Here is a 26,890-nt window from a genome sequence, read left to right as displayed (position 1 = left end):
TTAATCACTTTTAACCTTGAAGCTACACCTGCCCAAACACACTACAAGTTGAAATGTATAACATTTTTTTTTTAAGGAAAACTAATGAAGGGGTTTAAAAACTTTGAGTTTTAACGATAAGGACAAAATAAATAGTAAAGTGAATAGTACCAGGATTGACTTTTTAGTGTAAAAATGTGGTTTTTCGTTAAAGTGAATAGTACCGCGGACTTTTTGTTAAAACTCCCCCTTTTTTTTTTTTTTTTGACTTTTTGTTTTTTTCATTAACTTTGGTTTATAGTCAAGGACAAGGATTGTCTGCCCTCTCACTTTTGGTGCCCTCCCGTGGCCTCCTGTTTTGTATGGTCACGGTTAAGTCACGTCAACATTTTATATTGTTTTTTTTATAGAGATAATAAGACAAAAATAAATAGTAATATAAAATGTTGACGTGGCTTAACCGTGACCACACAAATAAAAGGGCACGGGAGGCCACCGAAAGTAGAAGGGCAGACAATCCTTATCCTATAGTCAATATAATCAGTCCACAGTTGAAAAAGTAAACTAGAATATCGCAAATTGGGTCTTGTGTAGCGAGGCACGTTCTAGAGCTCTGTGCACCATGTCCATGACTCTCTGCTATTGAGGAGAGGGGAATCCAACGGAGCTGTACGCGTATCAATTGTCTCGTTTCTTTTGTATGTGTGCTTTCAGCTTTGCTAGAAAACTAGGATGCTATATATTTCTATCATCATCCAAATGTTAAGATTTCAAATCGGGTCATTGTACAATCTGCAGGTAATGTATTTTATAACAAAAGACCATGATGCAATTAGAAGTGGAACCATTTAATTAAACTGTAATTTATTCTAAAAAGTTTCTGATGTATGGCTCTATTCTCCAACACTAAACACCTTCCACACGGGCCACTACGACTTACACGAGTATAGTTTTTCTTAAATAGAATTTTGGTTGTCTGATTTTGATTTTGCACTGTCTTTTGTAACAGTTTGAGTTTAATAACTGTAAGAATCGTGTTAATAAGAATCAAATTTATGTAAATTTGATTCAAATTTAAGAGAATCAAACTCAAAATTTCCGACTGCTGTGAAACACTTTGAGCTTTTTATTCTATTTTTATTTATTTTTCTCTCAACAACAATGCCAATACTAATAATAATGCAGAACACCATTGCAATGCATGAGAAACATGTAAATGATTATTTATAGATGAAATTTGATCTATAATTCTGACATGATCCCATTAAGGGATGCAAAAATGAATTCCACCTATTAAGAATCCCATCGAGATCGAGTCCAAACAAAAGTTTTTTCATTCATGTTGCGTCGTGCATTCATGTTTTGAAGAAAGTTTTACCTCATCGATATCCTGCATCTTGGAAACGATCATAAATTAAAACCTAATAAAAACTCCTTCAAAAGGCATCCATTATTTTTGAACAAAAATTCTTCTTTTCAACTTTCATGGGGTGTATACTGTATGTAATGAAATACTTACTATTTGCTTGCAAGAAATCATTCATTTTTACAAATAAATTATAATTAAACATGTATACACAATTTTCTCTTGTGTTTTTAATGACTCAATTTTATACATGCATCAAATTGTGATAAACTAATATGAAAGAATGATTCATTGTTTGTCTGGTCATCCTGCCAAGTCACCTCGTGTTTTGAAGTTTTATGGAAACCACCTTCTTTAGATTGGGTCAAGGTGAATACCGATGGTGCAGCTCGTGGATCACCGAGATTGGCTGGTAGTGACGGTATCTTTCGTGATCATTTTGGTTCATGTGTAGGGTGTTTTGCTACTTCTTTAGGGGTGGCTACCTCTTTTGAAACTAAATTGCATGCTGTAATTCATGCGGTAAACTTAGCTTAGGAGAAGGGTTGGCATTCCCTTTGGATTGAGAGTGATTCATCATTGGCTGTTCTTTTCATTTCTACTTCTAATAATCGTGTTCCCTGGCGTTTGAGGGTTCTTTTGTTGAATTGTTGAGCGTTGCTCTCTTCTATGTGCATAAGAGTTACACATATTTTTCGTGAAGGGAATCAGGTGGCTGACTGTTTGGCAAATTTTGGAGTGGACCATCCTGGGGTTTATTGGTGAGACTCTTGTTCTCCTTGTGTTATTGCTGTGTATCATCATAATCTTTCTCTTCGCCCCAATTTGGCCTAGTTCCCGCTTGTATTACTTTTCTATTTTTCCTTCATATTATTAATAAAATCTAGTAGAGAGGGGACGGGCGGAGGGTTTCTGGGTACAACGGTCCTTTCTCATTTGGGAGAAGGTTGGTGCCTCGCACACGATTATTAACGAAGAGCTAATTTTGTCTAATCCGTCTCTACAAATAAAATAAAAAAATGATGCGAGCCGTGTTCTTATATCTATATCAAAGTTATTTGTTGGCATATCGATATTGAATATTTATTCATACCAAATCTCTAGAAGATATGGATGCCATACAATAATATACAACATAATATAAGATATGATTTGAATACCAAGAAATTAAGTTATTCTAAGCATATGATACTAATTTTTTTTTTCTTTCATCAAGAATCATTTCTAGATGTGCATTGAGTTTAAACCCAATATGTTAAAGAAAATAAAAGTCTTTTACGTATTCATGATGGATAACAAGGATAAGATATATGTTGAAATAAAATAAAATAAATCACACACACACACACCCCTTAATCAAATTACAAAGCAACAAATTAAGTGTTTTCATTACTTTTTTACTTAAAAAATAGTGTTGAATCACCTGATGTAGAAAAAAAACCGCAAGTTTTTAATCGTTAATCATAGTGGGGTTAACATTCAAGAAACACTAAACAAAGGAAACCAAGGCCAACTTAAAAACTCTTTGACATCTTTGTTTGTCTTTTTGGTATTAAGAGTTGACTAATTAAGATGTTAGATGTCATTTTATGGTAGTGGACAAATATGCCTAATTATTTAACTTATGTTTTTCTATTTGTTTTCATGAGAATATGCTTATTTAACTTGCTGAAAAAGAGAGCAAGTGGACAATTTGCAGCTGCTTGATTTGCTAATTGTATTTTATAAGATTTTGCATTGCTATTAATTATTTGTGAAACTTATCTGAACATATAGCTTGAAGAAAGCAATTTTACACCAAAGTGAGAGAAGAATCTTGTTGTATTCAAGATACCATCAAAGATTTTATATGATATGTTTTGGGAATGCTTAATAAACGTATAAGTTTTCTTTTGATTTTGGAGATTAATAAGTGTTTTTATTAGAGAAGATACGACATTAATTTGTTTAAATAGAATATGTACAACAATGAGGATGGGGTATAAACGTCACTTCGTTATTCGAGTTCCTCAGTACACGTAGCTTAGTTCTTAAGGGTGAATCACTTAAATCTTGTTGTCAAAGTTTTTATTGTCTTTACCCTTAGCCCACCAAGGGTCGACCGGAGTGGCCTTTATTAATTAATCTCCTAAATTTGAGCATTAACATAGCAGTTAGGGCAATGTTTGCAACCTTCTCATTAAGATCTTATTCTATTTTATATTTTTTTTTTAATGACATATTTGTCGATTTGCCCTTTGAATTTGTATGGAGATGCTAATTTTCCCCCTGAACTTTAATTTTAGCCAATTACCTCCTGAACTTTTCTAATTAGTCAATTTCACCCTCGAACTTTAATTTTAACCGATTACTCTCTGAACATTTATAAATAGCCAATTTCTCCCTTGATTCTAGATTTTAAAATTTTCCATCCATTTTGATCACTCGAACAACACATGACAATAGTATGGGGTGAATAATGAAAAATTGGATGGATGAAAATTGGAAGAAATTTTTTAAAATCTAACATTAGGGGGGGAATTTGGCTAGTTATAAAATTTTAGGGAGGGGGGGTAATTGACTAAAGTTAAAGTTCAGAAGGAAAATTGATTAATTACAAAAATTTAGAGGGATAATTGACTAAAATTAAAATTTATAGAAAAAATTGGTAGTTTTATACAAATTGGAGAGGTAAACCAATAAATATTTTTTAATTTTTTTTATCATATAATGTTGCAAAATAATCTGAATCATCCATTTTTAAAGCGGATCTCTGAAAAAAGTAACCAAATCCAAAATAATCTCATCATATTGCAAGAATATGTTGTTGGCAAAAAGTCATTTAAGATTGGAAAAAAATAGGGGTGAGGAGCTGTGTGAAATCCATTCGAGCTGCCTAGTTGGACAGAAATCAGCTTTAGCCAACTGATCATTTGACTTTTCACCATTGACCACTAGGGAAAAGTGGCTCCAAAGGGTCCCACCGCCAACAATTCCAAAACTAAAACCTGATTGTTAATTATCAGGGACAGATTGATTGATTAAAAATTGGAAAGCAAAATGCATAAACAAGTTACAACACACCAGTTGGCATAGGATTTGTGAAAGTCAATGTCCTTTTCTCTCTGTTTGTTAGCCAGGGATTAGTGTGGGAAGAAGATTGTAGAGACTCAGAGAGAGAGTTGTATAGAGAGAGAGAGAGAGAGAGAGAGAGAGGCCATTGGTGGTTGCCAAATAATCAACACACGAATATGATTTGGTTTTGCCAAGAATCTGAGTGAATGAGAGCATTTGGTGTAGAGGTGGTGGTGGGCTTGCTTTCCCATTAACTGTGCTGCTGCACTGGCAGTTGACGTTTGGTGGTGTTTTTTGAGCTGGAAGGAGTTGCTTCACTCAGCCACCAGCTTCCTTTCAAATGGGGGTTTTCCGATCTCTGTAAAGATAACACCTTTCTGAAAATTCAACCCAAATCTCAAAAAATAAAGATTTGGGTTTTCTTAATCTCCCCCAAATCTCAATTCCCAAAAGAGGAATTAGGGTTTCATGCATTTTTCACTATGGAAGCCCTTATCCTACTGCGCTGCTCTGTTCCTGGACAGGAAGAGCAGCACCAGCGGGAAGAAAAATGGGTCGGATTCGGACTCCGACGCCAAGAGAAACCCGTTAATTCTCCGGAAAATTCAAGAAAACAAGCTCAGAGAGGCTCTGGAGGAAGCTTCAGAAGATGGGTTCCTCTTCAAATCTCAGGACATGGAGTCTGAGGCCATTGCCAACCAGGACGAGGGGATTGGAAGGTCCAGATCGCTCGCCAGGCTCCATGCTCAGCGGGAGTTTCTCTGTGCCACTGCCCTTGCTGCTGACCGGATTTTTGAGTCCGAAGACGCCATCCCTGACCTCCATGAAGCATTCACGAAGTTCCTCACCATGTACTCGAATTACCAGTCTTCGGAGAAGATCGATCAGCTGAGGGTAGAGGAGTATGCACATTTGTCTCCAAAGGTATGCCTTGATTACTGCGGTTTCGGGCTTTTTTCGTACCTTCAGACACTGCACTATTGGGATTCTTCAACATTTAGCTTGTCTGAGATAACTGCTAATTTGAATAATCACGCACTTTATGGCGGTGCTGAGAAAGGCTCTGTGGAACATGATATAAAAACTAGGATTATGGATTATTTAAACATTCCTGAGAGTGAATATGGTCTTGTTTTTACTGTGAGTAGAGGTTCTGCATTTAAATTGTTGGCCGAATCGTACCCTTTTCATACGAACAAGAAATTGTTGACGATGTTCGATTATGAGAGCCAGTCTGTGAATTGGATGGCTCAGAGTGCTAGAGAGAAAGGTGCGAAGGTTCACAGTGCTTGGTTTAAGTGGCCAACATTGAAACTCTGCACCACTGATTTGAGAAAGGAGATTTCGATTAAGAAGAGGAGGAAGAAGGATTCTGCGGCCGGGCTTTTTGTATTTCCGGTACAGTCTAGGGTTACTGGGGCCAAGTATTCTTACCAGTGGATGGCACTGGCTCAGCAGAACAATTGGCATGTCTTGCTTGATGCAGGGTCGTTGGGTCCAAAGGACATGGATTCACTTGGACTGTCCCTTTTCCGGCCTGATTTTATCATCACATCGTTTTACAAGGTTTTTGGGTTTGATCCAACTGGATTTGGATGTCTTCTGATTAAGAAATCAGTAGTCGGATGCCTTCAAAATCAGTCAGGGTCAACTGGGTCTGGAATGGTGAAGATTACCCCTGAATACCCATTATATCTTAGTGATTCGATAGATGGTCTGGAGAAATTGGCCGGAACTGAGGATGATGAAGTAGCTGAAAATGGTGAGATAACCACTGAAACTCAGCAGGGAAAGCCGATGCCTGCTTTCTCTGGAGCATACACATCTTCTCAGGTGAGGGATGTATTTGAGACTGAGATGGAGCATGATAACAGCTCTGACAGGGATGGGACGAGCGCCTTATTTGAAGAAGCTGAGAGTGTCTCAGCGGGGGAGGTTATGAAGAGCCCAATCTTCAGTGAAGACGATTCATCTGACAATTCGTATTGGATTGATTTGGGTCAGAGCCCAATGGGTTCCGACCATTCTGGTCAGATTAACAAACATAAGATTGCCTCGCCTCTGCCTCCATTTTGGTTTTCTGGCCGGAAGAATCGTAAGCAAGTTTCCCCAAAACCTGCTTCTAGGCTGTATGGCAGCCCCATATTTGATGATAAAAGGGTAAACTCAGGGCTACATGATGACTGTCATGTGTTATCATTTGACGCCGCTGTCCTATCAATTTCTCAGGAGCTGGACTCTGTCAAGGAGGTCAATGAAGAACAATTTGCAGAAGCAGGTCCCACTTCACGAAATGGTAAAGGGGCTTCTGATCAGTGTAATGGAGAGATCCAAGAAGAATGCAGAACCACTGAACCCTTGTCCAATGGGTCACTGTTGAATTCTGGCACAAATGGATTTTGTCACAAAAATTCAACTTCCACTTCTCAGCATCAGAACCTAGAAAATGGATCAACCGTTGAAAGTTGCAGAGAGATTAGAGGTTGCACCATAAGAAGAGAAACTGAAGGTGAGTTTAGGTTGTTAGGGAGAAGGGAGGGGAGTAAATTTGGAAATGGTAGGTTTTTTGGATTGGAAGAGAATGAGCAACCAAGCCGGGGGAGAAGGGTGTCCTTTAGCACTGAAAAAGGCCATGTAAGCCATAATCTTGAAACAGGAGAAATTTCTGTGACTAGTCTGGAGGCTGAAGATTCCGCTAGTGATGGGGAATATGGTGATGGGCAAGACTGGGACAGGAGGGAACCCGAGATAATATGTCGGCATCTTGATCATGTCAATACGTTAGGTCTCAATAAAACCACCTCCCGGCTTCGATTTTTGGTCAATTGGCTTGTGACCTCTTTGCTACAGCTAAGATTGCCTGGATCAGATGGAGACAAAAGAATAAATCTTGTTAACATCTATGGCCCAAAAATAAAATACGAAAGGGGAGCAGCTGTAGCTTTCAATGTGAAAGACCGGAATAGAGGGCTGATCAATCCAGAAGTTGTACAGAAACTGGCTGAAAAAGAAGGAATCGCGCTTGGCATTGGTTTCCTCAGTCACATACGAATCATGGATGGTCCAAGACAGAAAGAAGGAGTTTTGAATCTTCAAGATACTACCCTTTGCAGGCCAATGGAGAAGGGCAGGAATGGTAGAAAAAGCGAGTTCGTACGGCTTGAGGTTGTTACAGCTTCTTTGGGATTCCTAACCAACTTTGAGGATGTTTACAAGTTATGGGCTTTTGTAGCAAATTTTCTTAATCCAGCCTTTATCAGAGATGGTGGGCTGTCAACTGTCGATGAAGAATCTGAGACGAAATCTGTTGTATCTGTCAATGATATTGTTCAAAGTTGAGAAAGAAAATGACCTATTTTACATTGAAACTTATTGGTTACCACTGTCTGAGCATCCGAGCAGATGACTTCCATGCCGAAGGGATGGAATGGCCTTAGTTCCTGACTTTTCTGTGTGGTAGCATTCTTTTGTTCTTCCACAAATAGCTCATCGATGCAGGTAGATGAATTTGTTAACCTCTGTATTCTCCCCTTTTGCCCTATAGTTTTTTTTATTGCAGACTTATTTTACTTTGTTTGCTATTTTCTGCTAGAAAGAAAGGGTTGTTGTAGAGTTGGTTTAGCAGACTTATTTTACTTGGAATTGTTCCCATTACTCACTCTGCTCTTGTACAATTCATGGTATAATTGACTTGTTGCAAAAGAAGATTCATGGGTTTTGCACTCTTTCTTTTTAGCATTCTTCTTCTGAAGATGTGTGATAAGTTTCACCCTACGGACTTGGAAATCCGGCAAACCGAGCTCGCTAATGACGGTTTGGTTTGGTCCGATTGTCACCGGTGTTTTTCACCGAAACCGACGATGGCGTCCGTGGTTGAGGGGTAAATAGATTTGAAGCTTGTCATCACTGACAACAATTACTGCTTTTATTTTATCTGTGCAAGGCTTTAGGGACAATCGAAATGATCAATTTACGAATCCAACAGCTGAAACTGATTAAAATAAAATATCAACCAAGCATTAATCACATCTCCGTTAAATGTCGATCATTTGAACAATTGAGATTTAAAATCTCATTATTTCGGCGAGTCCTTGGTTTTAAATCAAATATCAACTAAACATTGATGACATAACGATCAAATTAATGATCATTTCGACCGGTACTTGTAAAGAACCAAAGCAATGACAGCTAACCAGAAAATAGCATATCCCACATTAAGGTATCCTTACGTGGGGAGAGGAAGTAGGTACTTGGGGAAGACCGAACTTCTAAGGGAAACTTTCCCAGGGTGGGTGATGACAGTGATCAGTTGACAAATTTGATCCCACTGAATTTGTAGTTGCCAACTAAACTATTATATCATGATAGTGCCGGTCAAAATCACCATCACGAGTAAAATATATAGAGGGCAATGATACCTTTATCTTACCTTCGATTTCATTAATAAATGTAGAGATAACAACTATGAGCACAAAAGTTGAAAGCAACTTGTGCCATACATTATATAACGCATGGATTGGTTATATCACGTGACTGTGTTACAAACCACACTATAGTTTCTCGGGGGATGCTCTTCTGGCTTGATTCCACAGGTTGCTTTAGCATAACGAACTAAATTAGGTCATACCAATTTCGTATGAAGACCTTGTGAGTGACACTTGTTTCCAGCATCTAGACTCTCGGTTGCTGATCAGCAGATTCACTACGGACAGGGAAAGCGAAATAGGATCTATGATTCCATCACCTTTATAAGAAATGCAGACTCCAGTGCCGACTCCTTGCACTGGAGGTACCTGTTTTCCTCCACTATATCGGTTGTTAAATTAAGCAGTACCGGACGATTTTGGTCATAAATTGTAAGTTCACGAACCCGTGCGATCCATTTTGCAGATTCCCAAACTCCAAATCTGAAACATGCCACTTTCTGACTTGTGAAAATCCTAAACAGTTGAAAAGTGAAAATAACAAAGGGTAGATGAAAAATTACCGTGTATTGAAAGATGAGGAGATCATGACAGCTGGATAAAGAACATCCTTCTGGATGTTGTCATAAGGAGAATAGTCACGTATAGCATGAAAATCATCAATGTCCCCAGGGTATCCAAACTCTTCATAGTCAGCAGCTGTAAGCGGTAAAATGGGAGCGAGAAGAGTGTTTGTTGCGTCTAAAAATGGAACCTGAAGCACAGAGGAAATGAATTAATTTATAAAGATAATAAGAAGAAATTCAGCATGACTATGTATTTATTTACTAAAAAAATAAAGAATGAAATGCCTCCTTACAGACATATGCTTGCAAAATGTCAGTTCCCAATGTATTAGTTTCCCTCAATTACCAATGATCTTTCAATAACCAAATTACAATTGTCAAGAGAATATCATGACAATCTCTTCGTGCTGAGAAGCAAAACAAAACTAGACCTCGAATTAGAAACAACTAAGTTTATTTAACCAAAGCAAACCACACTAAAACCGTACAAAAAGAACTAATGGGTAACCTAATAGACAATTAAAATTAAAAGCGGAGGACGATCCATGTTTACCTTCAAAATTGCAGCCTTAAATAAATATGGGGATTGATTGATGGCTGAAGCAACGACGAGTCCTCCAGCACTATGACCCCAACCAGCAAGCTTGTCTTCATGGACAATTTCTTTGTCAACAAGGAATTTGGCACAGGAGATGTAATCTTTGATGGAATTCATCTTCTTTGTACACCTTCCATCATGGTGCCACTTCTTACCTCCACCTCCTCCGCCTCTGGGAATATTATCCAAACATGGTTAGTAGGCAATCACAAGGCTATTAGGAAGGAAAAATAATGTGACTTTCGCAGTGCATCAGATACAAACTACACCCCTACCTCCACCGAAAAATTTTAGTTAAAAATCTACCAAGTTTATTCGGTATGACTGAAACTAAGCCTGGAGTAACTTAGAAATGGTATTCAACACAAACCAGACCTAACGTCAGCATACGCGATGGTCCAACCACGATCAAGAAGGCTTTTCAACTCACTCCGCCACCGCTTGTCCAGAAGCTCACTGTAAGCTCCATGGACATGAAGCAATCCAGGGTTCTGATCCTCTTTCTTGTTTTTACGGGAGTATACAACAGTCAATGGAACAAAAACTCCATCATAAGAAGATACATTATACTGTTCACAAGCATAAAACTCAGAAAGATCATTCCACAACTGAGCATCATCAGAGTTGGCATCAATTATAAAATTCAAAGGTTTTGAATTTATGGTCTCCTCGTTGATGCTTTCTATGGAAGTTGTTCCATACAAAACCCGTGTTCTTTCATGAAGGATATTCTGCTGTTGAACGATATTCCACTTTCCATTTGACAGGTCATAATCAACCACAGCATCGGGCATCTGCGAAAGTTAAGAAGATTGGGTTCATAATTTGGGCTTTGGACATGGAACACAAATGGATAGATGATTCCAAACACATGTGCACAATGGTAATGAAACCTCATACTCTCCTTTTGGTGCTACCCAGAGTGGTACAAATTCAGTAACCATAAAACAGAATGATGTCTATTGTGCTTAATAAACCTAACCTGAAAAGTGAAAACCTTGAAATTCAAATACATTGCAAATTCTAAACCAAACCAGGTAGACAATCAAAATTTTGAGATTAGTTGTTTGGCATAAGGATTAATTTACAGAACCCATTCAAAAAAGGAGCTCAAATTACAGTCTTGACATTTTAACAACTTCGTTTCTATGATGGAAACACATTATGAAAGCATAAATCTATGGAAGAATCCTGCCAGTCTTTAGAAGTGATCATTGTAACTCACGTACCACTGGCGATGTTATTGTAAAGCGCATCACTGATGAATGATAATCATAATTTGGTCCAGGTGATATTTGCGAAACATATTTTGGAAGGGGCAGGAATTGGGGGTGAAGCTCTTTTAGATGCACTGCCCCCTGATACAGCATGAGGTGAAAAAAATGAGAATAATAATAGTCAAGAGCATATTTCAAATTCTTTCACATTGAAATTATTGTTAACAATGCATGATGCAGTTGACCTACCTTCCCAGCAGGCAAAGGTAAAGTGACTGAACAAAGTTTAAAGTTTCGCCCTTCCCTTAAAATAACTACTAAGTGTGTATGGCTGAAATCAAGATCCTCAAAAACCCAGTCCTTGTCATTGGCGAATACATTCTGCGGTAAATAAGAAAGTAAATTATTGCCTGGGTTTAACTATCCACATTAAACGAGAAATATCACTCAGATAAAACAGATAATCGAACTGAAATGCTCATACTCGATGCTGGAAAAAAAAAGCTACTAAACAAAATGTCATGTTAATAACAAAGAGAACTGCTATAGGGCATATCACAAGGAAATAATCACAAACATTCAAAAGCAGAAAACTTTGAAATAGAAAAACGAAAGATTGATTTAAATAATAATAATAATAATAATGTAAAGTTAAACCACAGACCTCCCATATTCTTGGACTTGAAGAAGAATCTAGAGGACTACGAAGAAGATAATGGTAATCGGTTGACTGGCCCTCTTTTGAAGCATCAGTAAACAGATAAAGATATCCTTGATGATGCTCAAGTATGCCATGGGCTATACCTTCACACTCCCAAACCAAGTTCATCCCGGACAATGGATCAGCTGCATTTATCAAAAACACCTAAAAAGAGGTCACAATTACTAATTACTATATCACTTGAACTAAAATTGATGCTTTAGCCTATTACCAACACAAAGTCATCTTCAAAACAATACCTTGGAAGACGTGGTGGAGAAAGTATGCACCGTCACAAACTGGAAATTTTTAGTATGTCGGATGTTAACATAAACATTTTCATTTGGTTCTTCCAGAATCAAAACATCATCATCGGTTGATCCAATCGTGCTACAATATATCCTGATTGATCGAAAAGGCTAGAATTACCAACATTTTCACTCCGGTACAACAAAATAGCACACATAAATAGTAGAAATTCGCAAATTACTGACCTATAAGGCCGCTTGTTTTCATCAGTGACAACATAAAGCAATGCCTGCCCGTCTTTGGCCCAAGCCAAATTTGAAACACGCTCTGCTTTCGGCTTACTACACAATGCACCAGAATTCAAATTCCTAACAGATAATCTAAACAAGTCACTCTCCTTATCATACATTGTGTAAGCTATAAATCGATGATCCGGCGATACTTCCGATAACTCTTCGTAAGCATAACCTACACAAAATTCAACACAAACTCAATTTCCAAACAAAAAAAAAAAAAAAAAAAAAAAAAAAAATCCAGCTTTTAACAAAAATTAGTAGAAGATTAGCAATTTACCCCCATATCTTTGTGATTCCTGATTGTAATCAATGAGCTTCTGCTCGATCCTTTTTCCCGAAGTGAAATCGAATCCGGAAGACGGCGATTTGTGTGAAATGAACTCGTCGTTTAAATTCGCTAGTCTCCGGCAGAGCACCGGAAATTGCTTCCCCTCCTCCACGCGCCGGTAGTACAACCTGCAAACGTCTGATTCTCAAGCCGGAAACCCAGAAAATGGACGAAATTGAGGTGATAATTACCGTTCATACCAGGGGCCCCAGCGAAGGGGAGGGGTGGAGAGGTCGGAGGCGATGCGAGAGGCCATCTCGGACTGGAGCTTGCTCTGGAGGCGGTCGGTGCCGGACATGACGGCCTCCGTGTACTTCTCCTCTTGCTCCATGTACATATCCAGGTGCCGCATCGCCACCTTGTCGTTGAGCTTCGACATCCAGTTGTACGGGTCCTCCCACGTGTGGTCGTGGAAGGTGAAGCTCTCGGGCTTCTGCGGCGGCCGTGGCGGTCTCGGTTGCGCTGAGGGGGTCGGTGCAGGCTTCTGGGCCTTGTGGTGGGCCCACCGCAGACGGCGGAAATGGTGGCGGAGGGGTTTTAGGAGGTGGCGCATGTCGGTGGTATGTTGTTGGTGGGTTTACGCTCGGGGTTTTATGTGAAGCCAAATTACAAAAATGGGTCTTGTAGTTTGAGTGTTTGACCATGGGTCAAATGTGCGTTCCGATTTTATAACCTTTGGGCGAAAATGTGGGAGAATTAAACGCGAGTTTGGCCGGTAGATTGATGGATTGCTCTGGTGTCCCGCGGTTAGCGTCTTCTTATCCAATTATGTTTTTAAACTCTCTGTTTTCTATATAAATTGGATTCCTGTTTTCTACACATAAGCCATGAATTGGTAATTATGTTAAAGTTGAGGGACCATTACTTTAATTGAGTTTAAGTTGAGGGATCATTGTTCCAATTGAGTTAAAATTGATGGATCATTTCTTCAATTGAGTTAAAGTTGAGGGACCATTGCTACAATTTTTCTTATTTAATTTTTCATATTTGTCCCTTTATTCAGTCTCACGTGCATAACACGTGCTCATTTTGATGGAAGTTTAACCTAAGTTGATGAAAAAACACCACATATGCACGTTTTGATGAGTTAAGAAACCAATGGGCATAGATTTTTAGTTGAATGACCATTACTTCAATTAGATTATAGTTGATGGACCATTACTACAATTTCCTCTATATAAAAAAATATCATGGATTTATAAATTCATTAAAATCTTTAAAATCACAATCGAATACAAAAGGGTAACTTATCATTCTTAGCCTTCAACATTGTTTGGCTAATAAATGTCAAATGTTGATGTGATGGCTAATGTGCCAATGTCAAATTTTCTCATCCTTCAATTCATTTGTTTTTTTTTTAATAAACGATATTATTTACACTAAAGAGGTGAAAATTTTAAGTTAAGTCTCACATTGAACTAGCAATAGGGTGATTCAAATTCATTTTTGGCGAGAATCGAGCCTAATATCTGTCACTTACAAGTGAATAGAAACACAAATTCATTTGTTTTTTTTTTATATTATAAATAATACTTGTAAGACCCATTTTCAAAATTTATAATTGGTACATTATTGAGACCCACCACAATAAAATAATTAAATAATTAATCCACGTAAGATGGATATATCGGTTGAAACTTCTTTCTATCTTCAAATTTAATTACGTGGTATTCCACTTATGATTTGACATATCGTTTGGAGATGGTTTTATGAGTTATAGAACTTTGATTGAGGTCCTTCTACTTTTGTACTCGTCATATTATTTAACATTTATTTAAGTCCATGTAAGTTTTTTACTTACTTATTTTAATAATCATTAGTTAGTATTTAACACAGGGTGCGAAATTTTAGTAGTCTTGATTTGCACCATAAAACTGTCCTTTAGTCTCACTTTATGCCATGAAATTGTTTGTCTCACTTTATCTTATGAAACTGCTTTTTTGTTTTATTTAGCCTCAGTTCATCCCATTTTCATTCATCTTGTCAAATAAACATTAAATTAAACAATAGTATGGACCTTTTATTTTTAACACAATTTTTTGCATCCAATTTGTTTGGTAAAACAATCTCAATTTCCATTTTCGATGACTATAATTCAAACTCCTGTCTATCTCTCTTGAAGATTGATGCAGAGCTGTTGTAGAGCAGTTGGATTCAATGAGTGGCTTGAATTAGATTTTAAAATACAACCTATTATTTGCATTTGAAACCCAAACCATTATTTGCTTTTGAAACCCAAACAATTATTTGCATTTGAAACCCAAACCATTATTTGCTTTTGAAACCCAAACAATTATTTGCTTTTGAAACCCAAACAATTATTTGCTTTTACCAACGGCTGCAGCTACAACTCTACACTAATCCGCAAGAGAGACAGGGGGTTTGAATTAGAGTTTTCGATGAAATTGGGATTACTTTTTTTTTTTTTTTTTTTTTTTGTTCAAGGTTCATTTCATTACCAACGAGTAAGTTTACAAAAAATGAGGCCAAAAATAAAACAAAAGAAATTGGAGCCCAGAAAAAAAGAAAAAGACAAGAAGGCCTAGCAACTTCTTCAATCTTCCTGCAACCGCCGCCGCCAGAAGCTGGTGAACCAAAGAGGAGACCGAAGCCTCAACAAGTGATCTGTAGAAGATGGTATTGTAGCATCCAACCGGAACTAGCAATAGGCGTCATCTTCAAGCGATCAAAGGATAAGTCAAACATGACTCTTGAACGATCCGACCCACCACTGTAGAGGTGAAATCCACAAATGTGAGAAGGAAGAGGGGCACCAACATCAAATGAAAACAACAAGACATCAAAAGTAGTAAACCCAAAAGTAAAAACATCCGAAAAAACCTTAGTCCCCATTAAGTAGAACCAGCCCAACGCCGCCTGTCTCCGGCCATTACCCATCGGAATAGCTGCCATGGAGCAACCAAAACCAAAGTGGATCTGCAAATACCAAGGCACAACAAAATCAACCCAAAAATGGCAAGCACACCCTAAGCCAAAATCAAATCTTAAAGTACAACAATCGAAATTCCAAATTAGGTCCAAAACTTTAAGATCTAATTTTTGGGTAAGGAAGAAGGAAGATTGTGCGGAAGAAAATGGTTCAAATTGATAGATGTGTAGGTTGGTGATGGAGAAATGGAAGGGGTGGGGTTGAGGGAAAGGGGCTGCAAGATGGGGACTATGGTATGAAAAGAAGGCAGAAAGTAAAAAGAAAAATTCCAAGCCGCCAACTCTCAAAATGGCAATCGGATGGAGAAGTAGAAGGGTCGGAGGGAATAGCTCTTGCAGAGAGAAATCAATTAAGAGATTGGGGTTACCTTAGTATGCAAGTTGAAGGCAAAGAGTTGTATAAAAAAAATAAAATGTCATTCTTTAATTTAACATATTTGATGGAATGGAAAATAGGATGAATTGAAACTAAATACGACAAAAATGACAGTTTCATGGGACAAAATAGACGAAACCAGTTTCAAAAGATGAAGTGAGAGTAAATGATAGTTTCACGAGTCAAATAAACTAATTAACCTATTCCAATTTGATTTCAAAATCAATCAACTCTTTTTTTTTTTTTTTTTTCGGTATTCAACTCTCTCTATCTCCCATCTCCTTCTCGAGGAGGAATTGGATTAAGGATGAATTGAAATGAGGTGAAATCATAATCGGATTCCTATCGAAGTTGTTTACTAAAATTGTCTAGAATCAGACTAGGAATGATGTTGAGTCCATATAAGTTGTTTACTAATTCATTTCAATCGGAATGAAAACTCGGTTGATTACTATATTGCCCTTACATAAATAAATTATCTTCACACCAATTAATTTAATTAAATTCTTAATTAAATTTATATAATAAAATTCATCTATATAAAAATATATAAATAGGTTTTATTTATTTATTAAAAGATGACATGAATGATGTTGAATCCATATAAATTGTTTATTAATTCACTTCAATCGGAATGAAAACTAGGTTGATTACTAAATTTCCCTAACATAAATAAATTATTTTCATACTAATTAATTGAATTAAATTTATATAATAAAATTCATCTATATAAAAATATGTAAATAGGTTTTATTTATTTATTAAAAGATGGCATAATGAGTGCCAAATGAAGGGCAATGTTGGGATAATTAGAAACAAGTGAGGGCATAATTGGTAAATAAAATCCATTCCAGAATCCTCAAGTCATAAGGAATTGAAATACCACCCTTTTGTAGGGAGTCCAATTCCTCCAAAATTAGGAGTTGGATTCCTTAATGCGTGTGGACCCCACATGTCTTTTGATTCCCCAAGATTACGTAAACAAAGGTGTATGCCGTAATCGGAATCCAATTCCGTAAATTGATTCCGATTACGGGTACGTAAACGTGCCATAAATCATTTGAAAGTCTGGTAGTAGACAAATAAACTTCACAGCCATTTAAAGGAGGTGGATTGTTTGCCCTCCCATTTCCATACTCTTCTCATGCCCTTCTGTTTGTGTGGTCACGGTTAAGCCACGTTAACATTTTATATTCCTATTACTTTTTGTTTTATTATTTCTATAAAAAATTAATATAAAATGTTGACATGACTTAACCGTAACCACGCATCACATGAGTGTATGAAGAGAATATGAAAATGGGACCGCAGACAATCCACCTCTCCATTTAAATGCCTTAAATTTTTCGTTTTCTTTTTGGTAAGAACATCCACTAACTAATCTTTTTATTTTTCTTTTTATATTGTTCAATCAAATATTTTTACATTTTTTCTATATTTTTAGTTGGCTTTTTTTAAGGTAATAAAACATTGGGTAAATTACAAAAAACTACTTCAACTATTGGGCCAATCACAGTTTCATACTTCATGTTTAAAACATTTCAATGTCATACCTTAACTTATAAATTTGTTGCAATGTCAGACCTCCGTTAACTTTTCCGTCAAATTGACTGTTAAATGTTGACGTGGCTTGAGGCGAGGCCCACTTCCTATTAAAAAAATTAATTAAATATTACAACAACAACAAAGCCTTTTATTACTAAGTGGGGTTGGCTATTCTGTATCATATCATCCATTAGATCCAAGTACTTTAAGTCTTTTCTTAGAGTCTTTTCCAAAGTCTTCCTAGGTATTTCTCTACCCTTTTGGCCACGAACCTCTGTCCCGTAGTCGCATCTTTTAACCGGAGCGTCAGTAGGCCTTCGTTGCACATGTCCAAACCACCGTAACCGATTTTCTCTCATCTTTCCTTGAATTTCGGCTACTCCTACTTTACCTCGTATATCTTCATTCCTAATCTTATCCTTTCTCGTGTGCCCACACATCCAATGACGCATCCTCATCTCCACTACACTCATTTTATGTACGTATTGATGCTTCATCGCTCAACATTCAGTGCCATACATCATCGCTGGCCTTATTGTCGTCCTATAAAATTTTCCCTTGAGCTTCAGTGGCATACGACGGTCACACAACACACCAGATGCACTCTTCCACTTCATTCCTCCAGCTTGTATTTTATGGTTGAGGTCTCTAACTAAATCTCTGTTCTTTTGCAAGATAGATCCTAGGTAGTGAAATTGGTCACTCTTTGGTACTTCCTAATCTCCGATCCTCACCCCTAACTCATTTGGGCCTCCATTTGCACTGAACTTGCACTTCGTATATTCTGTCTTTGATTGACTTAGGCGAAGACCTTTAGATTCCAACACTTCTCTCCAAAGGTTAAGCTTCGCATTTACCCTTTCCTAAGTTTCATCTATCAATACTATATCGTCTGCGAAAAGCATACACCAAGGAATATCATCTTGAATATGTCCCGTTAGCTTATCCATTACCAATGCAAAAAGGTAAAGACTTAACGATGAGCCTTAGTGTAACCCTACAGTTATGAGGAAGCTTTCGGTTTGTCTTTCACGAGTTCTTACGACAGTCTTGCAGATCATCTCTGTCACCGCCTCTGCCACCACTATTGCAATAACGCCAACCGACGCCAATCCCTTTTTTGCTCTCTGAAACCGTAGATCGACCCCCGACAACTCCACGTACATCAACCCGTATCAAGAGCCCTGTCAAGAGCTCTGACAACTCGAGCTCGTACTCTCTCTTATGATCTCCGTCTTCTTCCTCTGAGTACCTCAAAATCATTGTGTAAAATTTCTGGGATTTTGACTTGGTCAATCTCGCCCTTGAGGATAGTGAGGGTGCAACAGTAGGGATTATAGGGGAATATGGTAGGGGAGGAGGAGGAGGATGAAGAGGATGGGGAGGGGGAGAGAAAGGGGGATGAGGAAGAAGAAAAGAGTTGGAGGACATAAGTGTGAAGGAAGGTTAGGGGTGAGGAACACGGGTGGATAGAGAAGAAGAGGGGATGGGTTTGTAGGAGTGGGTCCCTCATTTAAAAAAATTATTAAATGATTTTACTTTATACTTTTTAATATTTAATTAATTTTTTAGTAGGAATTGGGCTCCGCCTCAAGCCACGTCAGCATTTAACGGTCAATTTGATAGAAAAGTTAACGTAGGTCTGACATTACAACAAATTTATAAGTTGAGGTATGACACTGAAATGTTTTAAACATGAGGTATGAAACTGTGATTGGCTCAATAGTTGAGGCAGTTTTTTTTTGTAATTCACCCTAAAACATTTATTGACTAAAAGTTGTTTCTTGTAATTTTAATGTGCTATTTTAAGTTTTATAAAATGTCAAGTTGCTGACCTTAAAAACTACCAATCCTACGTGGTGCGCATGCCGAGTAATTAATAAACTAACTACGTCCTTTGGTTATGTGCGGGCCGTGCCAACTCGTCGGTCGAGTTCGGTGGGGGAGTAAAATGTGTTGATGTGGCGTTGGGCGCGCTGCTGACTTCTTGATCTTGCGATTGCGATTGAGAAAGGAACACGTCTCGGCCTTCGGGTTCTAGAGCCTGAAGACAAGGCTGCTAGTTCTGCAAAGTTCACAAATTGTCTGTTGTGTAAAATCATCTCACACTGAACGCATGTATGTCTCAGATTAGAGGTAAGGTGTATGGCTTACGTGAACATATAGCACAGTTGTGAATGGACGGACAATGTACTTGAGGTTGTAGCTAGATAAGAATGAATGTAAAGGAATGAATCAATCAATAAAATTACCTAGAGTAGCAGCTATGATTTGTTCACTCAAACTCTCTGAAAAACATTCTCTGAAAATTCCTTTTGTTCTTTACCTTTCTCTCATAAGTTTTTACTAGAAATCCATCACATAATAGTTTTAAAAGTTAGTCCAGTAATTAAACTGTATCGACATATTACATGGGTAATATGATAAACTGTTGATATGTCATGGGTAATAGATCGTGCATAAAATTATCAATTACTGCCTGCACAACGTATCGACATATTACATGCATTTTCAACAATGTCAATGTACGTTAAAGAATCGATGTCCCACACTAGGAATCTGGTGCATAAGTTTAATTCTGTCAGACAAAAATTCTAGCTAAGGAAATATCATTAAACTTTACTGGTTTTACTACATATAATATCATTAAACTTTACTGGTTTTACTACATATAAGTGCAAAATAATGACATCCATGTAAATCAAAGGCATTTGGATTCTTTATTAAAAAAGAAAAAAAAAAGAAAAAAAAAAAAGGCCCTTCGAATTCATATTTGAGCCGTACTGATATTGCCAACAAATTCTTCACAAACAATTCATGAGTGCATATTTGCTTACCAGTCTACTTAGTATCATTGAATGAGTTTAGATTTTGATGGTGGTAAGCAAAAGTATTCAGAAATATGTGGTGGTAGGTATACGACCAACCTAACTAAAGCTGAAACTTTTGGGGCCATAGTGCGAAAATGAAAAATAAGATCATCTCTTGTACTAATTTTTAAAACCATGTATTAATGCCATAAACTAAAATTTATAACTCCGAATCATCAACAAAAATCATCAATTTACAAAAACTCATCGATTTTATTGTTTGACTATATTTGTCTCTTTTCTCTATTATTTTGTGTTAAATTAGCTGTCCTATCATTTATAGGCTAATATGAAACCTGGCATGTGAATTTGATGTTGTTTGGCGTAACTCGTTTCAACTACATATCTGCTGGCTGGGCTGAATTTTTGAATTATTCATACGCAGTACTGCTGCAACTGATTCAACAAATTTGTTACAAATGAGTAACAACCGTTAATTAGTCCTGCCTGTAATTAGTTATTCTAAGTTGGCTTTGTGTTGTACTATTGGGTTTAAATTCCTGAGCGTGTAATATGTTGTACACAGAATCAAATTCCGACAAACAAAAACAAGAATCTTTCAGTCACTTGACAAAACCACCTAACCAAAATTCAACATAGAAATGGAGGAAGTGCAGGTGGTCGTCGTCGGTGCTGGTCCGGCCGGCTTAGCAACCTCAGCGTGTCTTAATCACCTTAACATTACAAATGCGGTACTCGAAAGAGAAGATTGCTATGCTTCTCTTTGGAAGAAAAAGTCGTATGATCGTTTGAAGCTACACTTAGCAAAGCAATTTTGCGAACTTCCCTATATGCCTTTCCCTTCAGATACACCTACATACGTCCCCAAGAATTTGTTTGTTCAATACTTGGATACTTATGTATCCCAATTCAACATAAACCCTAAGTGCAACCGAAGCGTGAAGTCTGCTTTCTACGATGTGGATTTAGAGAAATGGTGTGTCAAGGTCGAGAACACGCTTTCGGGTGCACAAGAAATGTATCTTGGGAAGTTTCTTGTGGTGGCAAGTGGTGAAAATAGCGTAGGTTATATTCCTCAAGTGCGTGGCTTGGATGGGTTCAATGGGCAGGCCATTCATTCAAGCAAGTATGAAAACGGCAAGAAATATGGTGGGAAAAATGTTTTGGTCGTTGGTTCTGGTAATTCAGGCATGGAAATTGCTTATGATTTGTCGAGTTCGGGAGCTAATACTTCCATTGTTGTCCGTAGCCCGGTAAAACTTCTGCCTGCCTTTTTCTCCCACACAAGGACAACTAAAGTTGTTCCTTTTTTTTTTTTAAGCTCCTTGAATGTGCACTCAAATTTGTATCGATCATCTTATTTCAAGTACTTTAATATTTAAACTTTTGTAAACATCGCAGGTACATGTTCTCAACAAGGAAATTGTGTTCTTTGGAATGGTTTTGTTAAAACTCCTCCCAGTTACAATAGTCGACATGGTTGTCATAGGATTAGGCAAATTGAAGTACGGAAATTTATCCAAGTACGGAATTCAAAAGCCAAAACAGGGACCTTTTTATCTCAAGGCTACTAAGGGTCGATCCCCCACTATCGACGTTGGTTGCATTAAGAAGATTAAAACCAGAGCAATAACTGTAAAATAATTTTTAATGCATAATTTATATCTTCATTCTTTATCTTGCGGATTTATAACATTTACTTATGTTGTTGACAATTAAAATAATTAACTATCGATAAAAAATTTCATCAGGTCTTGCCTTCCATAACAAGCATAGAAGGAAATCTAATCAAATTTGAAAATGGCACCTATAATTGGTACGATGCTATCATATTTGCTACAGGCTACAAAAGCAGCGTTCTAAATTGGCTTAAGGTATGCGTTTATGTCTAATGTTTTCTTAGCATGTACCGAAGAATTGCTACTCTTTATGATATATACAGTCCAAATAACGTTGTTCATTGTTTTCTTGTGAAGGATGACAACTGCTACTTTAACGACAATGGAATGCCACAAAAGAGGTTCCCAGATCACTGGAAATCAGAAAATGGTCTTTACAGCGCTGGGTTCTCAAGCCGTGGATTGCTTGGCATTGCACATGATGCACATTGTATAGCAAATGACATTAGTTCGTGTTTGAACTTACACTACAAGAAAATGGATTGACTGTGATGGATTATCAAGCGTGATACAGTAACATGGCATTCGTATTACATTCATGAATGTCATACTAACCTGCTGACATGATATTAAAGTTGAAGGATTTGTAACATTAATTCTTTACATTCTTTGAATTGAATTTTCAGCGAGTTAATTGATTCTTTGCATTCGTTTTTGGAAGTTGTACCTGCACTAAGTATTTATGTAATACGAATTTACCTGCATTGCATATGATCCATCTTTCTTTTTTAGAATTAAAAATTTTCCTCTTTATTCGCATACAAATAGAGCTAATTAGCATAGTAGTAAGTATTGACTAAATAGGAGAATGCAAGTATTGTCCTTCAAAAACACAAAAAAAAAAAAAAAAAAAAAAATTCTCACACGCTTTATGTGTGCCCATATGCTAGTTTTTAATTAAACTATCAATATCCTTTTTAACCCAAATTTACGAACTAAATTACCCTCACAAACTCAATTCAATATATAAATTTATCTTTGCACCCATTTGGAATATAAAAACACAAAATCAATGTTTTACAACTCATTCAAGATTTGCCTCTCTAGCGACATTTGCTTAACTGTCATATAATTTCTTTTATAAAATGTTGTAGGATACAATTATATCTGCTACCAAAAGATTCAAATTTGTTCCTAGGTTCATTATCTAATAGAATTTTTTTCTCATGAGATTAACTATTCCACTCTTTCTTTGTTTCTTCAACTGGTATCCTCTTGCATGCTTCATAGCACATGAATGAAGTCTCTGCTGCAGACACCAACTTCATGCAGAGCGTTCTGCTGCAAACATTGAGGCATTTACTGAGGAGAAAAAAACAATCTCTTATATGCAAGCATCATGGAAAAGGCGTTGATTTTGTTCCTAAATTTTAAATTCTTAAAAAAAAAAAAAAAAAAAAAAATCAAATCAAATCAAATGATTTTTTTTTTTTTTTTTTTTTTTTTTTTTTTGTATAAATCGATTCATACTTTAGTTAGAGGATTTAAAAATTCAAAAGCATCATCTATCAGTAAAAAAGAGTTTGCTTTTCTCTATGAAAGCGTCTTAAGGTTTTAGCTAGAATGAACGTTGGATAAAGATTGTGTGATGGTAGAGTTTGATTATTAGTTGGGTTTATTGATACATTTTAATTTGATTATTAATTTCATCTTATACTTGATGGTAATTATGCAATAAGGTAGAAAAGACAATTCACATTTGAAGTTTAAGTTGGGTGTAAAGAGAGGTTATATGGGTTCAAATAAAATTTTCCAAAAAAATATGAGGTGCCAAACAATCCTTAAAGACTATTTCTTCTCTTTTTGGGATGTTGCGTTCATAGTAGACCTGACATTTTCAACCCGATCCATTAACCCGACACGACCCGTTAAAATTAGTATTTGGATGAGTGATAATCGGGTCGGGTGGTTAACGGGTCAACTCGTTAATCACCCGTTAAATAACGGATCATTTTGGGTGAACCCGTGAAACCCGTTAACCATCCGTTAACACCCGTTAGTGAAGACTTTTGTGTAAATTCAATAGTCCTAAGCCCAAATGGGTGGCCCTGTGCGGATCGAACGGCTGCAATCAGCTGGACGCGAAAAGAGACACCTCTCAGATTCAATCCCTCGCGCTCACCTTTGCTACGCCGCAATTCTCAACTTAGCTTTTGACATCCCACAAAGTCTGCAATTCTTCGAAATCCCGAACACCCACTCCGCCAGCAGGGGTGAAATTTGCAGAGGGAGAAGAGGAATTGCCAAAGGTTGTTTTGTCCAGCGTCGACTTAATTGCATTTTTTGCATTCGTCCAAGCTTATCCAAATTAATTGTTGTATGTTGATTTTGCTCCTGAATCAAAGTTTTGTTTTTGTTTGAGCTTAATTGCTTTTTCTTTTTTTGTTTGTTTGTTAACCTGGTAAAAAAAAATAAAAAATTGTTAACAGTTGAAACGGATGACCCGTTAAGTTCTGTTAATTTAACAGGTTGGATTTGGATAATCCGTTAGCTTAACTGGTTATGATCCGTCAAATTAACGGATCGAGTTGGACCCAACTCAAACCCAATAAACCTAACTCTTTTACCGGCCTAGTTCATAGTATGCATTCAACCTAATTAAAGGCAAGTAATTTGACTTTGATTCAACGTCTATGATTCAACGTCTATGATTCAACGTCTATGGCTTCGTTTAACTTTTTTGGTGAATAGAGCTTTCCTTCTACAAACTGGTAGTGCTGTTTTGAAAGAACTTTGATTCAACGTCTATTGCTTCCGTTCCCCCGGAAAATATTAACCGGCCAATATTTTCTCCGACGACTCCCCATTTTTTCAAAATCATTCTAGAGGACACTTCCAAAGACAGAAAATTTGTAAGAGTCTCTCTCTCTCTCTCTCTCTCTCTCTCTTCATCCATACATATATATGTGTGGCTACACCAAGTGAGAAAGTATTATCCGTTTCTTATGCGTGTGACAAATGTCCGCTGCAGTTATTTTATGATTACGATTATGTTTGTTTATTAGCAACAAAAACGAAGACTTTTTTTTCACAATTTTTTGATCAGTTACTTGGGATGTTTTCTGCTATGCAGAGAATTCCAAGGAAATTTGTGATGAAATATGGTGAAGGAATATCAAATCCAGTATGTCTTAAGCTTCCAAGTGGTTCAGAATGGATAGTAGAACTTAGAAGATGGGATGGTGAGGTTTGGTTTGACAATGGTTGGCCAGAGTTTTCCAAATTTTACTCTCTAGATTGCGGTCACTGGCTGGTTTTTCGATATGAGGGGAATTACAAATTCAATGTGTGTATATTTGATAAAAGTTGCACGGAGATTGAATATCCATTAACAATGCCAAAGATGGAACTAACTTCTCATGATGAATCTCGTGACAATTCTGCAAATGATTCTAGTGATGATTATGGTGAAGATTTGAGTTACAAGTCCGGTGATGGTTCTGGTGATAAATTTTTACCTTGCCCAAGAAAAACAAGGGAGAAATCTACATTGCCAAGTCCTCAGCCTCACAAGAAAAGGATAACAAGTTCGAGTGGTAAGCATTATAAAATCTCACCGGAAGTGAAACTAAAATGACATGTTTGTTTCTATTTGTATTACGTATTGTGTTTTCAGCTAATTTGTAATATCCTACTGCAAATTGTTTTACAGGAAAATGTGATTTTCCAGCTGAAAAATATGGAGTCACGTCGTCTAGCACTCCAAGTGGAGAGGTTGTAGCTCTTCGGAGAGCTATTGCTTTCAAATCACAAAACCCTTCTTTCATTGTTGTCATGAGGCTCAGTTATACCAACTCTGGGCTCTTGGTAAACTTAATAAAATTTTGTATTCATGTGTCAGTAAATAATATCATTAATATTCTCAATCTTCATTCCCTTTTTTACTTTCTCATTCATGCTATCCTTTGTTATTTTTGTGTTCCTTCCAGTGGTTGCCATCTGAGTTTTGCAAGCTACGTCCTATTAAGAAATCCTGTGAGGTCATTCTTCAAGTTTCGGATGGGAGAACTTGGACTGTTGATTTGAGATATGAAGAAGGAAAGGCCACATTCAGGCGTGGTTGGATGGACATTGTTTGTGACAATAATTTGGAACTTGGTGATGTGTGTGTTTTTGTGTCAACTAGCAACGTAAAACCCTTATTTGATGTTTTCATTTTCCGCTCTAAAGAAGCTGCCAGTTGTAGCATTGATGAGGGAAAAACGGTGCCTAAGATGGAAGAATCGGATCAAGCAGATGGTGATTCTGTTCAAATCTTGGATGATGATTCTACTGATGACTCTAGTGATGAGTTTAGTGAGGATTCTGATAACAATTCTAGTGATGAGTTTATTATTTCTATAAAAAATTAATATAAAATGTTGACGTGACTTAACCGTAACCACGCATCACATGAGGGCATGAGGAGAATATAAAAATGGGACGGCAGACAATCCACCTCTCCATTTAAATGCCTTAAGTTTTTCGTTTTCTTTTTGGTAAGAACATCCACTAACTAATATTTTTCTTTTTCTTTTTATATTGTTCAATCAAATATTTTGACATTTTTTCTATATTTTTAGTTGGCTTTTTTTAAGGTAATAAAATATTGGGTAAATTACAAAAAACTACTTCAACTATTGGGCCAATCACAGTTTCATACTTCATGTTTAAAACATTTCAATGTCATACCTCAACTTATAAATTTGTTGCAATGTCAGACCTCCGTTAACTTTTCCGTCAAATTGACTGTT

The 26,890-nt window shown here is 36.9% G+C and overlaps 4 protein-coding genes across 5 annotated transcripts; 3 read left to right on the top strand and 1 right to left on the bottom strand.

The window, feature by feature from the left end:
- Window positions 1-4,392: 4,392 nt before the first annotated feature.
- On the top strand, window positions 4,393-8,057 carry LOC137740613 (uncharacterized). Its single transcript, XM_068480454.1, has one exon. It carries the CDS (start codon window positions 4,868-4,870, stop codon window positions 7,736-7,738), a length of 2,871 nt encoding a protein of 956 aa, XP_068336555.1. The 5' UTR covers window positions 4,393-4,867; the 3' UTR covers window positions 7,739-8,057.
- Window positions 8,058-8,824: 767 nt separating this feature from the next.
- LOC137748521 (uncharacterized) lies at window positions 8,825-13,418 on the bottom strand. Of its 2 annotated transcripts, none has more exons than XM_068488696.1 (11): window positions 12,978-13,418; window positions 12,727-12,905; window positions 12,399-12,621; window positions 12,165-12,306; window positions 11,869-12,069; window positions 11,454-11,585; window positions 11,217-11,345; window positions 10,363-10,781; window positions 9,943-10,159; window positions 9,387-9,577; window positions 8,825-9,323 (listed from the first exon to the last, which is right to left on the bottom strand). In XM_068488696.1, the coding sequence occupies exons 1-11, from the start codon at window positions 13,328-13,330 to the stop codon at window positions 9,218-9,220; spliced, it is 2,292 nt and encodes a 763-aa protein (XP_068344797.1). In that variant the 5' UTR covers window positions 13,331-13,418; the 3' UTR covers window positions 8,825-9,217. The 2 variants fall into 2 exon arrangements, with proteins under 2 accessions (XP_068344797.1, XP_068344790.1); XM_068488689.1 differs by having other exon boundaries at window positions 8,825-9,306.
- Window positions 13,419-21,119: 7,701 nt separating this feature from the next.
- Window positions 21,120-22,643, top strand: LOC137716481 (probable indole-3-pyruvate monooxygenase YUCCA11). Its single transcript, XM_068455970.1, has 4 exons — window positions 21,120-21,731; window positions 21,880-22,113; window positions 22,230-22,352; window positions 22,455-22,643. Exons 1-4 carry the CDS (start codon window positions 21,120-21,122, stop codon window positions 22,641-22,643), a joined length of 1,158 nt encoding a protein of 385 aa, XP_068312071.1.
- Window positions 22,644-24,195: 1,552 nt separating this feature from the next.
- Window positions 24,196-26,509, top strand: LOC137716387 (B3 domain-containing transcription factor VRN1-like). Its single transcript, XM_068455869.1, has 5 exons — window positions 24,196-24,414; window positions 24,887-25,009; window positions 25,231-25,693; window positions 25,810-25,964; window positions 26,087-26,509. The coding sequence occupies exons 1-5, from the start codon at window positions 24,196-24,198 to the stop codon at window positions 26,507-26,509; spliced, it is 1,383 nt and encodes a 460-aa protein (XP_068311970.1).
- Window positions 26,510-26,890: the final 381 nt, after the last annotated feature.

This window comes from Pyrus communis, chromosome 1, assembly GCF_963583255.1.
Source record: "Pyrus communis chromosome 1, drPyrComm1.1, whole genome shotgun sequence".
Taxonomy (NCBI): Eukaryota; Viridiplantae; Streptophyta; class Magnoliopsida; order Rosales; family Rosaceae; genus Pyrus; species Pyrus communis.
Note: the sequence above shows the minus strand (reverse complement) of the source record. Positions and strands in the feature narration are given on the sequence as shown.

Bases quoted from the DNA above. Each gene is read 5' to 3' on its own strand.
- LOC137716387 (XM_068455869.1), top strand. From the start codon at position 24,196: ATGGGTGGCCCTGTGCGGATCGAACGGCTGCAATCAGCTGGACGCGAA. The intron at 25,694-25,809 runs GTAAGCATTATA...ATTGTTTTACAG, and splicing joins AAGGATAACAAGTTCGAGTG to GAAAATGTGATTTTCCAGCT. The intron at 25,965-26,086 runs GTAAACTTAATA...TGTTCCTTCCAG, and splicing joins ATACCAACTCTGGGCTCTTG to TGGTTGCCATCTGAGTTTTG.
- LOC137716481 (XM_068455970.1), top strand. From the start codon at position 21,120: ATGGAGGAAGTGCAGGTGGTCGTCGTCGGTGCTGGTCCGGCCGGCTTA. The intron at 21,732-21,879 runs GTAAAACTTCTG...TAAACATCGCAG, and splicing joins CCATTGTTGTCCGTAGCCCG to GTACATGTTCTCAACAAGGA. The intron at 22,114-22,229 runs GTAAAATAATTT...AAATTTCATCAG, and splicing joins TTAAAACCAGAGCAATAACT to GTCTTGCCTTCCATAACAAG.
- LOC137740613 (XM_068480454.1), top strand. From the start codon at position 4,868: ATGCATTTTTCACTATGGAAGCCCTTATCCTACTGCGCTGCTCTGTTC.
- LOC137748521 (XM_068488689.1), bottom strand. From the start codon at position 13,330: ATGCGCCACCTCCTAAAACCCCTCCGCCACCATTTCCGCCGTCTGCGG. The intron at 12,906-12,977 runs GTATGAACGGTA...AGACGTTTGCAG, and splicing joins CCCCTTCGCTGGGGCCCCTG to GTTGTACTACCGGCGCGTGG. The intron at 12,070-12,164 runs GTATTGTTTTGA...ACCTCTTTTTAG, and splicing joins TCTCCACCACGTCTTCCAAG to GTGTTTTTGATAAATGCAGC.